The 17,879-nt window shown below is 32.6% G+C and overlaps 1 protein-coding gene across 2 annotated transcripts in view; it reads left to right on the top strand.

Moving 5' to 3' along the window:
* The window catches only part of LOC116842921 (serine-rich adhesin for platelets-like), a 261,954-nt gene that overhangs the window by 179,814 nt on the left and 64,261 nt on the right, over positions 1–17,879 (top strand). For both annotated transcript variants that reach the window (XM_032812790.1, XM_032812791.1), the window contains exon 4: positions 1,582–1,642. In XM_032812790.1, coding sequence (XP_032668681.1) covers positions 1,609–1,642 — 34 coding nt within the window. In that variant the 5' untranslated portion in view covers positions 1,582–1,608. The remainder of the gene's footprint in view (positions 1–1,581; positions 1,643–17,879) is intronic.

Consider the following 17,879-nt stretch of genomic DNA (forward strand, 5'->3'; position numbering starts at 1 on the left):
AGCGTGCTCCATTATTGTGTTCTTACGTTCTCCGCGTGTCGATTGTTAGAACGACGTTAGTATTGTTGTCGTCAATTCGTGCTTTCGTTTTCAGTAGAGCTCTAGATTTACAAAGGAACGACATTCAGATTCGACATATCGCTAATTTAGGTGCATAATGATATGTAAAGCTAATCTCAATAACTCTAAGTTGGATTACTCATGATTAACTTGGATTAGCTTGACATTATAACTCTACGTAGAGAAATGTATTTCATTAAGTCATCGTACACCAAACATATTTAATAAAAATCTTACAACTCACTGGAATATCACATGCTTATTAGCCGCATATTATGGACACAATATGGTTATACTTTGTGATTCAAGTTGCTAAAATAACGAAACTTTTCAATGTCACTTCTTTGTAAATTTAGAATGTTAAGTATTTAATCCATGAAACATTTTATCTTACTATATATTAGTTACTTCTGGATTATTAGTATGTTGATTTCCATTAATGTCTTAATCCAGACGCTATGACATTTTATTGCTCTCTCTTAAAGTAAATTAGTGAATAGTCATTGATATCAGTTATAAGTATAGCACTGAACACTTTCAGTGCTATACTTATAACTGTAAATCAGTGTATATTTATTGTTTTCAGTGATGTTTGACTGATTCATTTTAAGAGAGTATATCTCAATTATAATTTATATTATAATTATAATAATATAAAACATATATATATATAATTAATTAATTAATAATTATTAATTAAAATTAAAATATTATAATTAATTACTTATATAGTCAATAGCAAACCAATGAAACGATCTGACAGATATATACATCGCAAGTTGCCTTTGTTTACTGTGTCTGATAAATCAAACTTTAGTTGATTGAAAATAATCAATGAAAATTAGCGTAGCGAAAATCTTTAACATATGTTAAAGATTTTCAAAGATTATTAAAAATATACGCAAAGATTATAAAATTTCTCGGCATCTAATTGAGATTTAACTCGATTTCCTGAAATAATTCTTAAAAATAATTGTTAAAAGCTGGTCAAAAATATAATTTTTTAAATACACATGTAATATTCTAAATAGAAAATCCAAAGTTTTCCCAATATTTTTTCTGATCTTCATTAGAATTGAACAGAACATAAGTTGGCTTTCCTAATAATTTCATTATTTAGTAAAATACTCAAAGTGTTTAAATATTTTCTTTATTTTTTATTCTATTGAATACATATACACACACATATTACTTATAGTATAAAAATTGAATTCTTCTTTATTTTGATATCATAAAAGTATACGAATGTTACTGATTGAGAAAGAAGCATCAATTGTCATGATATATCTGTTTCAATTCTGAATAGAGAACTCATGTTTAAGTTAAAGATATGATTTCTACTTGGTATTGATATTGTGGTGGAATAACACATTTTTTAGAGCAAATTTGGGTATTCTAACCACAGTTTAACTTAATCTGGGAAAATCTTGCGAAATTTATAATGTATAAGTAATTTTTTTAATTTGTCTCATGCAATTTCTGTGAGAGAGTTTTCACTTGTGGCTATCTTTTGGATTTCAGGCTGAAGAAATCGATCAGATCGTAGCCATGAACCTCGCGCTGCATGGATTTTTGCTGCAGGGTAAGTCGCTTGATCCTTCAATTACCTCCAAGTTTATTCCGCACAAGATGCCTGTCAAAGTTAATGAACGACACTATAATTTTACGACGCGTCTGCGAGTGTGGTACGTCTCGCGCAGAAAAGACGCAGTTCGTCCCAATTCCGTGACTCACTGCCGTATTCGTATGCAGGCGACATTTTTCCCGGTCATCCTCCCGGCAGGATGCATAAAATTCGCGTTACAACGATAAAATCAGTCTCCGGCGTTTCCGAGCGTTTTAACTCGCGCGATCGGAACGTCCTCGAGAAGCGCCGCGGGGAACGCCTCGTCCCGCCTCTCCCAGCTCGTCAAACGTAGTTCAGCTCGGCCGCGCTCGCTCGTTAACTAGGTTTTCGTGCCGAGACCAAGGTGTTTCCTACGTGGACGTAAACAAGCGCGTGGCGATCGAGTACGCGCGTTGCGTACGATTCAGGAATCGCGAATGAATCGCTGACGCGAGGGGCGAGCGCGGCACGCCGCGCCAGGAGAATCGCGAATGAGTATTGTATCGCGCAATCGTCGCGTCGTATCGCGTGAAGGAGGATGCAACAAAGGAGAAACGTGGATATCCGATATATGAAAAAGTAGATATACGATATTTATTGATCGACAGATATGTGCATAAAAAATCTTTTTGAGATAATTAGATACAATCTAATTTAAGGTGATCAGATTTCCAGCCCTGAATTTGGAACTTCATAAATGTGTGAAGCGGGGAGGCGAGGGGAGGGGGATAAAAAGATTTGAAAATTATTTGACAATTATTGAAAAAGATGACAAATCGATGTTCCGAATAGCACTCGAAAAAATTCGGGACAAAGGGTGAAAAGTCGGGATGTCTGGTCACCTTAGCTGTATGTGTCGAGAAGGGAGGAGATTATTCCGTAATAATGTACTTACGATATGTCCTGACCATCGTCGTTGTTTTCGGCACTCTAATACTTATTTCCGCAGGAGACTCACAGAACAAGCGAAAGACGTATGGAATACGGAGCGTTGTGTCCATGGCAATTGCTCGGCATGAAAAGATCATAGACGCGCGCGCTGTCAATCACGTACACTAAAAGTTCATTAGCGCGCCGAAAGTGTTGAAAGTGTGTCATAAATGTGTGAATCGGGGGGAAGGAGGTAAAAAGATTCGAAAATTATCTGACAATCATTGAAAATGATGACAAATCGGTGTCCTGAATAGCACTCGAAAAAATTCGGAACAAAGGGTGAAAAATTCGGGACTGTCCCGAAAGAATTAGAACGTTTGGTCACATTATCTAATTCCTCACACACACAAAAATATATAATCTCATTTTTAGCGGAATTCTTTTTTTAAATAAAAAAAACTCTGAATACAATATTCTTAAAGTCAGAAAGGATTTTCATTTCTTATCAACAAGTCTTGCTTGTCGCGTTATTAGAATAGTTTCTTTTTGGTTTAAAAAAAATTCTCTTAAAACCATATATCAGAGGATTCCGCTCAGAATAAGACCATATTTTTTAGAGGAGGAGGGGGGGAGTGCGGATTTTATTAAGAATGAGGTTATATATTTTTCGATACAAAATAATTATAAGTTCTAGTTAGAAGTATAATGTTTCAAACATGCATGCGATTCTAGTAGGAAACTAAAAATTTTCCTAATATTTTTCTTGATCTATCAGAATTGAATAACACATATATAATAATAAAACACATATATCTTAACTTTTCAAATAATTTCATTGTACTCGAAGAATATTTGTTTTAAGAAAAGTACTTATTTTACATATATTTTATTTGTTTAATTTTTACTTTATTGGGCACACACACATACATACATACACACACACACAGGCGCGCACAAATAATTTGTATAAAAATCGAATTTTTTGTATAAAATTCGAATTTAATACTATAACAAACGACGCTAAAATATACAATATACTGACGTTATCGAGTAGAAACTTTTTGCTATGGCATTTTTGTTTCGATTTACGATAGACAGAGAATCTATGTTTAGGATAAGAATAGAATTTCTAATTATGGCATTAATATTGTAATGGAGTAATCAATTTTGGGGCAAATTTGGGTATTCTAATCGGGAAATATATGCTATATTTGACAAAATCTTGAGGAAATTCTATGTAGGTGATTCGCTTCGCACAATTGTCATGTACAAGAAGATTCATATCAAAGTATATCTAATATATGAGAGAAAAGTAAATACTTAAAATTCGTAGATCAAGAAAGAATATAAAATTTGTTTTTAACACATTTGTTATCAACGTTATAAACAAACATATCAACTATGTAAACAAACTAATTCTATATATAAATTAATTTTATTACATAAACTATAAATTAATTTTATTACATAAACTATTATATACACAATTACATAAAAGAAATAAAAAAAACATACGAGATGATTTGTGGAGAGAGTTTGCTAGATGAACTCTGATCGCGAAGGTGTTAATAAAGACAAGAGAAAAAGAAAGAGAAATATAAAAATTGGTGAAAAGAGAGGGAAGCGTGCGAAGTGTAAAACACTCTAAGATGTCATTGATATGCGAACCACAAACTTCGCGATTTTATTCTCATCGCTGCGCACGGGATAAAAGTGCAACGTCGCAGTGCTGCAAGATGTAATATAAACGCCGGTTTATCGCTTGAAGTATAGTCTTTCGTACGTGACGGTAAATAATCACGCTCAAATAGCGCGCAATACCAGTCATAACAGAATATTACGTTAGCATAAAACATTACGTTAAATAACAGCTCAAACGTATAAATATGTGAGGGGAACGTGGAGAAGAACAGCGCGTCGCAATAATCGATATCGAACCCGCAGCGTCAGAAGACGAAGAATGCAACGACGCTACGGGCATTTTGCGGAAATCACATTATAACCGCTTTCGCCGGACCATCGACCGCGACAACGAGGTATAAAATATAAATCTCGATTTTTCACACGTCGCTTGTATCATATCAGCTACATGGTAGCCAGGCAAAGCGTACATTACACATCGTCGTGAAGCGTTTCGCAAACAATGAATAAAATTAATAAGAGGACACAGAATGGAACGATAAATTGTGAAAATTTAACCGAGCTCTGCGTGTATATGCGCGTTTATATCATTATTTTCAGCTCGTTACTTTGTAAACTGTATTCTTGGAGTAAAATCAAAATGAAGAACGACGACTGATAAAAATATTGGAAGGTAGATTCTCATCACGTTACACAATCTGGAAAACTATTCAGTACGTGTATTAACACTACCAAGTATTATTTTATTCTCTTATAATTAAAATAGTTCTAACATCAGCGTTTGGTTCTTACTTGAATAAAAATATCGGGAAGAGGATTTACCTTTTATCGACCTTAGTCTTTACACATACACTGAGAAGAAATTTACTAAATTTCAAGAAACGTTTGTTTGGATATTGTACTGTGAAGATATTTGTTTAAATTAAGTAATTATTTTCTAAAATTAAATAAAAAAGTTTTAAATATAAATTTGTTTCTTTAATTTTAGGAAGTACTTAATTTAAACAAATATCTTCACAGTACTATCCAAACAAACATTTTTTGAAATTTAGTAAATTTTTTTCTCAGTGTATTATAAAAGTCATCTTCCTAAGTACCTTTCAACAGATTTTAGCCGTTGTTCATTATTTATTAAAAAGTTATTATAAAAACAATTTTGATAAATAGAATATAATTTTTCGACATCATGTACATTTAAAAAGTTAACATATAAGTAACAAGTCAACATGTCAACATGCAAGTCAACATGTAAAGTAATGGTTGAATTCGTTATTGTTACCGTTACAAACAAAAAATGAGTAATAATCGTTATCGAAAAGAAAATAACAGTAACGGTAGTTGCGTTACAAGTAACGCATTACTTCCCAATTCTGGAAATAATACAAAATAATGCAGAACTCACACGAATGGAAAGTTACTCGCGAACTCAAGTTACTCGGCTCTCACACTATTTTTTCAGTAAAATTTCTCTCGAAAAAATTTAAATAATAAATGTTATTTTCCATGTAAAAGAAAAATTATTCGAATACTTTCACACTTGCAAATAAAATATCTCTTTTTCAATAACTTATTAGTTGCATACGACTATTTTGCATACTACAAATTTGTTGCATACGACTATTTTCAATGATTATACGATTTTGCTAATTTCAATTTTGATATCTCCAATAATTACACGCTTCTTTAGTCTTATCGCACTTTGTTAGAGAAACGTGGCTGGCTATTTAATGTTCAAACGGTGTAATAAGATCGTGCATATACGCAATATCCACGTTAGATAAAGCAGAAGATAAAATCAAGCGCCCACATTTCGCGCTAAATACGGCACGCGAATGCGCGTCGTAATAATAATCGAGACAACTCGGCGGGATGACGCACCGAATATATATTCGCGAATCTACATGTTCCGTATAAAAGCACCGTCCATTGAATACGACGAGCGGAATGCGGCCTCGTGGGATATCCACATGGGGAATCGTATGCATCGCGGTCGAAACACGTGGGATGGCCACTCGTTTGCGCGTTTTATTGTAGCCCCCCTGTCTATGCACGTAGGAAACTTTTTGTTGGCGGTTTACGAGCTTTTATCCTCCAAGGCCGACTCGGCAGACTTGAAAAAGACGCGCGCGTCTGTTGATATGCGATTTCGTCGATAAATCAATCTTAACTATGAATTACACATAAAAGAAAAGAGAAAAGAATGAAAGAAAGAAGGGCATTTATTGGAAGGGCAGGCTAACCGCCATGACGTATTCAGAAAAAGATTAAATATTACTGCGCATATAAAATATAAAATATTACTTTAAGTAATTGTATTCAAGATATTACTACGGATAGAGTGTGCACTGGTAATAGTTATCTTTAACCAGCTCTACCTATTGAGAGTAGATAAGTCGATTAAAGGAGCTTGTAAACCTCCTTTAATCGACTTATCTGCTCCATCGTTATTCCCGACAAATCCTATCCAATAAAATAAGTACGTTTTCTTATGAAAATCTACTTACAATTTTTTGAAGTTACTTAAAGTAATGTAAAAATTGAATGATTTTAATTGTATCATCTTATAAAGTTGCAAAATATGGAAATTCAAAAGATGCTTACCTAAAACCCAAAAATCTGCTAATCTAAAAGCCTAATAAAAAATAATAAACGTTATCAAAATATAAAATAATCCCAAAATAGAACAAATCTTAAATTCAAAACAGCGCCACATTAGATCTGCCATTTTAGATATCGGAAGTCAGTTATCTAATTGATACTGAAAATATCCACTCTCGTTATTTGTATGTCACGTTAATTTACGACAAATGATTTTTAGAGCAAAAGGAGAGTGCACGAAATATCTTACAAATTAAAATCTTACAAATTTAATCGATTGCAAGTGTTACTTTATGGATATATATTTTTATTTTAATTTTGCAAGAATTTTTAGCATGCCTTTTCTCGCTTCTGACATTATTAAAAAAAGATAGACAATGCAATTTTATTTAGCAATATTACATTAACTTGTTTAGTTTGTATGGCTTAAATTTTTGTACCAAGGAAAAACTAGACAGTATAACTGCGATAACGGATTTCTTGAACTTTCTAAAGATAGATGTGGAATACGCCTGGAATACAAGTGCAATTTTAACTTTGCGTCTTTGCGAGGAGCAGAAGAGCGGATTCAGGAAGAATTTGTCGGAATAACGTATCTTAACAACGTCAATAATTATCGAATTTATCTACTTGTAGCATATTCCGGGATACCGACGGCCGAAGTTCTTAGCACTTTCTCCAGTACGCTCGTCATTATGACTTGATTGCATTATGCGATAGATCCGTAGAAAAGCGAGCAAAACACACACTATTATGTAGCCATGACTTTCATACGTGTATAAAGTTTGTATCTGTTTTTAATTAACGCCTGTATTATGCCCCTTCATTTTGCGCTTCTACGTGTCTTCCGGCATTCCGCGTCATCAAACTTAAATTCAATCGATTGAAGGTAACGTTTCCGATATATTCAGCATGTTGTAAGTTATGCAACGCGCTCAACGAGGTAGACGTCAGAATGTAAAAGTCAGAACGAAACATTTTGAAGAAAGAGAGAATCGTGGAAGATGCACAACCGAGAGGAGACGCAGAGAAATGAGGAAAATGCGAAAAGTATCGGAATGCAATCGCTATTTCTCGGTATTTCTAATATGCTGAGATCGTTAAGCGAGAGGGAGAAAGAGAGACAGAAACATAAAGAGAGAGGGGAGGAAGAAAAGAGAGGAAGAGAGATGACGAAAACTAAAACGGAAAGAACCTGGTGCGCTTTGATCGTTAGGCTGAAATATGCGCGGCTCAAAGGAGGTCAAATAGTTGCCGAGAAAAGACGTGGAGCGACGTAGTCGCTCGTAGACGAAGATCGGAGTGAATCACCGGCGATCATTGCGTTTACGCTTGCGAGGGCGTTCATCACACCGCTAGCCGACGTCGCCGCACATGGAAACTCGTTGCCGCTCGCACGAAGAAAGTTATCGTGACTGTAAAGCATGTAACCACATTTGCGAGAGCAAACGGACTCGGGAAACTCGTATTACTGTTGCGACTTCACTTACCAGTTTGTTGACGACGAATTACTCCAATTTATTTTATTGCACCATATCTCAATTAAACTCATTCTTCCACTTCTCTTTATTTTATTTTACTTCATCATATTTTGTTTTGTTTCATTTCATTGCACCGTATCTTGATTTAATTCTTTTTCTTCTATTCCGTTTTATTTTATTTAATTTTACCAGACTTTAATTCTTTCATTCCATTTAATTTCATTGCACCACATCTCGATTCAGTCTATTTTCTTTCACATTGTATAATTTAATTTCATTCCTTTTTTCATTTTATTTTATTTCGTGTTATTTTTCATTTTATTCTATATATTTTATTTTACTTTTCTCTTCTTTTACTTTATTTTTGCCAATTTGCCGAAATAATTCTGCACATTTAACATTATTTCACTAATTCGTTTTTCATTTTTGTACATTTGCTAGTATCTTAGTACTTTGAAAAAAGTGTTATTCCGTCAGTTATTATACGGAAAACCTCATTTATTGACCTGATTTCTTCAATTTTTTGTTCATCTACATTTTGTTTTTCTATTTTAAATAGCATAATGTGCCGTTTTTATTTTTTGACTGCACCTCACACATTTGGTACTATGTTGTTGAGTGCCACTGATGCTAAACTGTTAAATATGATCTGATATTTTTTCACTATTCGGCTTAGTTGGCTTATTTTTCAAATCTAAAAATTGTGGAGTTATCTGGATAATAACATTGATAACACGAACGTATTAAGCAAAATTATTTATTTTGAGATATTTTAGCACGCGTGGGAGCGTACCGATCCAGATTATAAAGAAAGTATTAATTGAAAAGATGTATTGGCGTCTGGAAGCAATTATTAAGGCCAAAGGAATTTACACAAAATATTGACCACAAATATTTCTTGTTTTTGAATTATTGCTTTACTCAATACAATATAATCAAATATTTTTAAATGTATGATTTATTTTGTAGCACAGGGAAAAGCAATATTTTTATTAAGATGGTTCTACACCAGAAACTGTAAATGTTTTTCATTTCATTTTTTTATTGAAGTTCATAAAAAACACTAAAATTTTCCCGAAAACATTATCTTAATACATAAAGCAAAAATTCAAAAACAAAAAATATTGTATTTGTGGTCAATATTTTGTGATTTCCTTTGGTCTTAATAACTGCTTCCAGACGCCAAATTTTAATGATGCTAGCTAAATATCTAAAAAAAAAAAAAAATATATATATATATATATATATATATATATATATATATATATATATAGCTACATATATATGATTATAGTATATATATATATGATTATAGATATATGATTATAGCTACATAGTTATATGATTATAGTTACAAATACCAAATATTCTTTTCTCAATGCAGGACATTTTGCCAAAACATTTTATTAGAATCGTTCACTCGTATATAGATGTTGGCGTCGATTTTTGCTATTCTTATTTTTATTCCGCGATAATGTAGTGAGAATATCGACATGATTATTGATGTGGCATAATATATCAATTTATCAACTTACAATGAATTTACGTACGCGCTCCGATTGCGATTTCTTATCTAAATGCGTCATTAATTCAGTTTTGAACAAACAATGTTGTCCGTTGCCGAATGTCACCGGTTAGGATAAATATGAATTTCCTATTATCGTGCGTTGCAATTCAATATGCGTCGAACGCGAGCTAAAGTGAAAGCCAATTGCGTGTATTATGCGTCGAATGAAAAGCCTGCGTCGAAGATCGCACAAAATTACGTAAAAGAAATCCATCTTTGCACGAACGTTATCAGAGAATCACGCGTGAGCTCGCAAGAGCGCAAATTGATTCGCAAAACAGAAAGAAAAGCCGTAAGATAAATTGTTGTCTATCTTCGTTGAGGCCTTTTGTCTAATTCTTACGCGATTGCGTAAGAGGGTAATGTCAATCATTATTAACACCGGCGCCGGCAGGACATAGAGAGAGAAGCATAAAACGCCCTTTCATTTTGTGAATACCGCAACGTGGTCGAAAATTCAATCTACCAATTCGCACATGTATTTCATTTATATTCATTAAGAAATATTTAAATCCCCACAATATATCTCTCTCTCCGTGTACAGTTAAGTAACTTGACCGGATTTTAAATATCATCGGTCATGAAAGTTATAAATGTCACCAAAAGCTATAAATGATTTTAAAAATCAATAGTAGATATTGTCGACTAAATGATAAACACGTATAATCCCGAAGAAAGTACCGAAATTCTACTGAGAAACTGAGACAACGGCTCGAAACGTCACAATCCAGAAAATTGAATACTGGGACAATAACGATGGGCATGCATAATCCCGAAAATTGAGAAGTATGACAACATCCCGAAAATCACAATCTTGAAAACTGAATATAAGAACAATGTCACGAAAAATTGAAAAGGTGAACATGCATTATTCCCCAAAAAAATATTAAATAAGGCGAGAAACGCGTTTAGAAGTCGAAAAATTACGTTCTACATAGAAAAATTTTTTTGATAATAACTTTTTAATAAATAATGACCCCCGACTGAAACCTTCGGAAAGTTATTTACGGATATGTGACAACATACGTTAAGGTCATCGACGAGGTGACTCTTAATTTAAGAGCGATATATAATTAAAATATTTTTGGCATTAAACTTTTTTCCGGTGAAAATCCATTTAAAGACATTCCTTTAATATTCCTTTGACATTTAAAGTATTTTAGCCAAATATTGGTGGCAATAGGGTGTTTAGAAGTTTATCTCATTACTACATTAAATAGATTAAACTGCTTTATCCGGAAAAAATTTACTAATTAAATATCTGTTCCAAACTATAGTTATGTAAAACATCATCTCTACAACATATCCGAAGCTCATTAAAATCGGTGAGAGGCACTTCTTCTTCGGACAGTTTACTAGTTAGTTAAAATAACTTACCCAAGTTTACTATAGTGTTAGCGACAATAACCTTATTTTTCCTGCTAATATTTTTTTTCTTAAAGCAACAGAAAAATATACTTAGAGCCAAAAGTAACTATAATTTTAATGAGATTAACCATTTTTTTTCTAAATACGCACGTAATAAAAGTAACGTGACCTCGATTCCGTTCTAAAATTTGGATTAATTTTTACGACTCGCGTTAACGTGATCTCACGCGACAGGTCTGTAAAAATTCGAGGAAGATAACAGTTAAACGATAACAGTTACGAGTTATATCGCTCGGTATATATTTCCCTAATTTTGTCCTGCTCTTTGGACTTTTCTCTTTCTTTCTTTCTCTTTTTCGTCGTCCTGCACTCTCTCTCTCTCTCTCTCTCTTCCTCTCCCCTCTTTCTTTCTCCCTCCTTTGGTGTCTCGCTTTCCTCCTTACGTAACCGCGTAACTCCGGCGCAAGGATGCGGTTAGACCTTTCGAAGCGTGTCTTTCTCGGTGCCGATGTCACGTAAGACGCACATTAGGCAGTCACGATCTTAATTTCACTCTCTCACGCGGTCGGTCAATTATTGAGCACCGTTGTGTGCACGCGCTTTTAATTGGCACCTTCATTTCTTCGCGAACGCATCAACAAGAGTTCTGTTTGATAGCGAAGAGTCGCGTTGAATCTTCGCTATTCTGAAAGCGATCAGTGATACGTTCAAATGGTGTATCTGACAATGCTTTGAAAATTGTTAGCTCGCTTGGTATTTTGATTGCCACATCATTCAAATAAGGACCCACATAGAAAATTTGTTGGGATCCAATCTGATTTTCCAAAAATATTATAGACCCTGATTAGCAAATCTATGTAAATTTAGATTAGAAATGTGTGATGTTTCAAACATGCGTATCCAAATTAGAAACTTAAATAAATCTTGTTTGTTTCTCACAGAGTTTTTCCCAAAGATTTTCTCTAGTTTCTGTTTTTAATTAAAATTGAAGAAACATGAAGCACGTTAAGTATTTACATTTTTCAAGTACAATTATTAGGATTGGATAATAGCTAATTAATTAGTTAAAAGTTAAATTAAAACACTAAAAAATTAGTAACTTTTAGCTTAATTTAGTTAATTTTTAATGCGTCAACTTTTGACTTAAATTAATTATTTTAAAATGCAGTAACTTTAATTTATTAACTATATTTTCATATAAGTTAAAATAATATATTAATTTTTAAATTTTTGCGAGCTGCTAACAATGTTGAATAAGAAAAATAAGAAATAATGATTGAAGAATCTTTTATCTCTCTGAGCACCATTATTCTTTTTTCTTTTTTTTTAAATAAAATCCTGTACAAAATTGTCGATATTTTTCATATAAATAAATAAGAGACTTTGTTGAAAATACCTTTTAGCGGCAATGTCTATTGGCTGACATCTAAAAGCTGACAAACGACACGAAAGATGCGGAAACTATTTGTTTTTCGATGTATTGCTAACGTATGCGTGTCTTTAAGAGACAATCGCGCCTTAGTCATTTTCAATGGAAAAAAGTTCATCCTACGGCATTATACGCACTGGTTTGCTAATTTTTTTATTTCCTGAGAAAAGCGCGAATCTCCGTAATATTTCTGTTTTGATTTTAAACAGAATACTCATGTTTGAGGAAAAAACAAAATCCTCAATTAGGGGATATCATAGTAGGATAACTAATTTTCGAACAAATTTGAGCATTCTAATCGTAATCTATGTTGTATCTAAGAAACCCCTGAGGAATTTTTATGTGACTAATTCGTGAGTTTTTGCAGGAGCCCGTTACATATATATGATTTACTTGCTTGAGTAGGAATTGTTTTACTAAAAGCTGTGTTAATAATTGTCACCTTTGAAACTTATCTCATACCAACATATAATCAAACTTTTATTCAGAGATCCAAGTTCTTCAGTTGAATCATGGTACATATGACATTTATATCTGTATAGCAGCAATATATTTGAGAAGCACTCTCTGAATTCAAATCTGAGTATTTCACTTGAGACGAGTTTTAAATAATGACTATTTAATTGATATGTCGAAATATTTAACAGAATATCAAATAGAAAACAATAAAGTATCGTTAACATGTTCACATAACACACCTAGAATTTGGATCTGACTCCTCTCTTGAGGAGTTTTTTGTGAATTCAGTATAGCAATTAACGTGTTTGTTACGAAATAATATTAATATATGTCTCGTTCTCTGCAAAATAACATACGATCACGCAATCGCTTAAAAAGATGAAAAATTCTCGTGTAGTCAAGTTTCAACGTTGCGTTAATAAAGTCGTAATCAAATGAAATCTCGAAATTTCAAAGACAATCAAAGTACGACAAAACTTTTCCTAAAAGGAGGACTTTTTTTGCCAAAAAACAAAACGTAAACTTTTATTGTTGCCACGAGCATGAATCTATAAGTATCGATTCAAGAATGCGGAACGAAATAGTACTGATCCACGACGTAATTAACGTGATTTATTAAATTGCCAAGCTGAACGCAGGCAAGATTGATAATGCGAATAAAATTGCGCAATGGACGTGTATAACAATATTAAAATACGTGAATATATGTTAAATCACGAAATGTTTTCTTATACCCGTATCGCACTTTCTTTTCTTAAATATGGGTCAATCGACTCAATCCTAAAAAAACGTGTTCTTTAGTTGCGGCAGCGGGTTGGCGGTCGCTTTTACGAAATAATACGTTCACCGAAATATTTCTAAATTAACATCTAAATACTTCTGGTACACGATGGTGTGGCATTTCGAGAAAAATCGCAGATTTCCTTTTTTCCAAAACGTTTTCTTTATATTAGTCTAAAAAAATGCCGAGAAGAAATGTAGAACTCGCCGCAGATTCTTGTTCTTCGTCGCAGGTAATGCTTAACCGCAACTCTTCTTACGACAAACATTGTAAAGAATGATGCTTCTCCTTTCTTGAATGTCGATCACGTCGCGAAGTATCTTCGAGGCTCAAAGTGTTGACTATCTACGGACAACTACGCATATCTACGTCTACCAGGTGTGGACACAAGTTCGTCTTCTGTTTCGTGTAGAACTGGATGTCGCTCCTTAAACTGACAGAGATAGAAAAAAGCCGGATTCTGGTGAAAATTCGAAAAAGTTTTGCTAAAACAGTAAGTAGAGTAAGACTATTTTAGTAAAATAATACTCAATTCTAAAATAATTAAGTGACTGATAATAGATATATACTTATATATATATATATATATATATATATATATATATATATATATAATTGATAACTCATAATTAATAATTTATGCATACATATAATAATTACAAAAATTGCAAAAATTGTGATTATTACATCTTCAAAATACGTGTTATACAATTAAAATTTTGATTAGGATCAGGTTTTTACTAAAGTTTTCGAAATTTTATTGGGATGTCTGATTTTTTCTATCACCGAGAGCGTTGAAGGAAGTCGCGCGGACGGAAGTATATACGTCGCCGCGCGCAAAGACGTCTGTCTTCTCTCGTTAATCCTAATTAATATCTGCCGACACGGTAACAATAGCCTTCTTTCACCGAAGGCTCTGAACTTCGCACAACGACCTTTCCTGTTCTCCCGGCTCTTCCTTCGAAATTTCACCTCCGTCTTATTGCTTCTTACGTGCCCACGGATGCTGCAGCCGTGCGACTTCACGAAATATGAAAATAGAAACGATTAGGAAAGATTAGAAAAAAATAATTTATCTTTTTATGAAAATTTAACTATTGGTAACATTTTTGATGAAAATATAACTACTGATAACATGTAATATATTTCATAGAGAGCAACATGTTTCGCATTTTTTGGGCAAAATTGAAATTTTATTGTTATTGAATATACAATAAAATTAATAATAAAAAATAACTCTCTCTTTCTCTTTCTCTCTCTGTCCCTCTTCCCCGGATTCTACTAACATTGCTGTAATTCTTTACTTTCACTGACGTCAGACTTTAAAAGTCAGTAAAGGTAAATCGCATCGACACATATTGGAATTTACTCTCGCAGTTCAGCTGCAATATTTCGTTAAAGTTGAATATCTATTTATTTTTTATGTTTTTTTGTCTCTTAATAGCGAGAGGGGGGCAAATGCTCTTCTAGAAGGGGGCAAGAGGCATTACTTCCTTAACTACAGTTCTGTGCATTTCACGAACGTACGTTTGACTACAATTGCATCTTATCCTGTACATTTGTACGCACGCAATCACGGAAAGGCGCGATTCTTTTCCACGTTTTTCGCCACGGCAGTGTTATTGACTCTTGTATATTCTCGTTAGCTGGGAAAAGTTATGTCTATCACGTCCTTGTCCCGTGCGAACCGTTATTAGCTGCGAGATCGAATTCGATTTTTGCATTCCGATCCACCTTGCAATAGCCCGCAGCTGTTATTTATAATTCTACGGGAATTTCTTACACATTTCTCGCATATCCGGCTAATCGCCTCAGTGATTATATCACCGTGAAATTTCAGCTATTACACACGACCTGAAAACCTTTGACCGTCTTTGCAAATTAATTGCTTGTGACCTACAATAATATAATTGTCAAGCAAAAGTATCGTGTATGTTTTTGCTTTAAATAAATAGAACAAATTAAAACTACCAGAAATTATAACTTTTTTAAATTATAATTTTCTTTTCTTAGAAACCATTAACTACAGCAAAAAGAGTTAAAAAGAGTAAAGAGAGTATCAAAAAGAATATAAAAAATTGCATTGTCATGAATCATTATTATTTATCTTAAAATATAAAATATACTTTTAAAGCAAATATACAACAATATATTTTTAAAACAAAAATATATAAAATATTTAAAATAAGGATATTAAGCTTTTACTTTTCGCTTAACTATTTATTTGGTGTGAGATTATCCAAATGGATCTTTGTGATTATCACGATATGAGACTGTATCGATGAAACTGTATAATTTTTTAAATTTATGAGCCAAACATAGTGAATTCAGTGAATCATTAAATTTATATCACACATTTATGTAAACTTTTTATTATATTGATGCAAAAACAATTTTATTAAAAGTTACGTTCAAATTTTCATATTGGGTTGGTCAGAAAATCTTCTCGTTTTTCGGGATAATTGATCTTTATATTGTATCATATATGCTTAGCTTCAAGTTGATGTACATGCACAAGCTAAAAGAAAATATATTTACTAAATATTAAAATATTTACTGAAATATTTACTAAATATTAAATTGTAGACTTAACTTCACACGACATATTGTTTTGAGTAAATTTTTATCATTTTTTACATATTTTTTCGTATTTCGATTTTTTTTCAATGTGATAAATTTGAATGCCATATGAATCATTCATTAAGGATGCAATCTTTACGAGTCAATTAATAAACTACCAAAGGAGGATGCCCAAGTCTTTATGGTTACTGACTTTGAGACGTGTATGAAATTTGATATATTTTGTATAATAATGCCTATTAAAAGTCTCTATTGCATCATCCATGCAAATCATCGCATTCAGGAGATATAGATGGTAAAATTGGGAGAACGCATCACTAGATCTGTCAAGTCTATAAAAGGCGGCAAGTATGTCATTGGTAATATATGCATATATAGAGTGAGGCACCTAAAATAAGCCACCTGCATAACTTGTAAATTATACAAGTGCATTGTGTAAAAAATTGTTACATACAAAAGTTAATTTTGAAGAGTCATTAGATAGTATGTATATGTATTTTGTTTACAAAGCGGAGGTGTCTTGGAGATTTGCAGGTCAAATTTGATTTTTTATATGGGATTATCCTAATTATTTTAGGTAAATATTCCTTGTAATATTCTGCGTAAAAAGTTATAAGGATAGTATGGTCCAAAATTGAATGGGGTTTATGAGATAATCTTACCTTAAATAATAAAATCTCGAGTAAAATCTTGTTTGCGGACGAAGCATCATTTACGAATCATGAGCAAGTTAATTTTCGAGATATGTTCTATTAGTTATTTGAAAATCCACGATGGTTAAGAGAGATAAATCATCAAAAATCTTGTTTTGCAGATGTTTAGTGTGAAATTGTCAATTAAAAAGTTGGCCCGTATTTTATTGATAGAATATTGCCGTAAATATAAACAATTTTTAACAGAAATTTTATCACAAATATTAGAAGATATTCCACTAAACATGCAAGAATCTATGTGCTATCAACAAGACGGATGTCTTGCTCGTTCTGTACGAATAATTGCATCATTTTTTAATAGAACATTTGAAGTTTTTGATGATTTTTTAACCACCGTGAATTTTTTAACCACCGTGAATTTTTTAAACACCGTGAATTTTTTAATTACCGTGAATTTTTAACTAACCAATAGTGCATATTTTAAGAATTAATTTGCCCATGATTTGTAAATGATACTTCGTCCGTAAACAAAATATTACTCAAGAAAATTTCCTCATTTAAAGTAATATTTTGTAAACTATTCAATTTTGGACTATATTACTTTTATAATATTTTATAAAGAATGTTAGAAGGGATATATTTACAACAATTTGGATATACTTAAAAAAATTAGGGTAGTTTCATATAAAAATATAAAGTTATATTTCCGTTAAATCGCCTCATATCTCAAGATTGTTTTTTAATAGTGTTTTTCCATAATAGTGTCATTGCAATTTATGATGT

The sequence above is a fragment of the Odontomachus brunneus genome, unplaced genomic scaffold (assembly GCF_010583005.1).
Source record: "Odontomachus brunneus isolate Ranch 3 - 2012 unplaced genomic scaffold, Obru_v1 Obru_scaffold_028, whole genome shotgun sequence".
Classification (NCBI taxonomy): Eukaryota; Metazoa; Arthropoda; class Insecta; order Hymenoptera; family Formicidae; genus Odontomachus; species Odontomachus brunneus.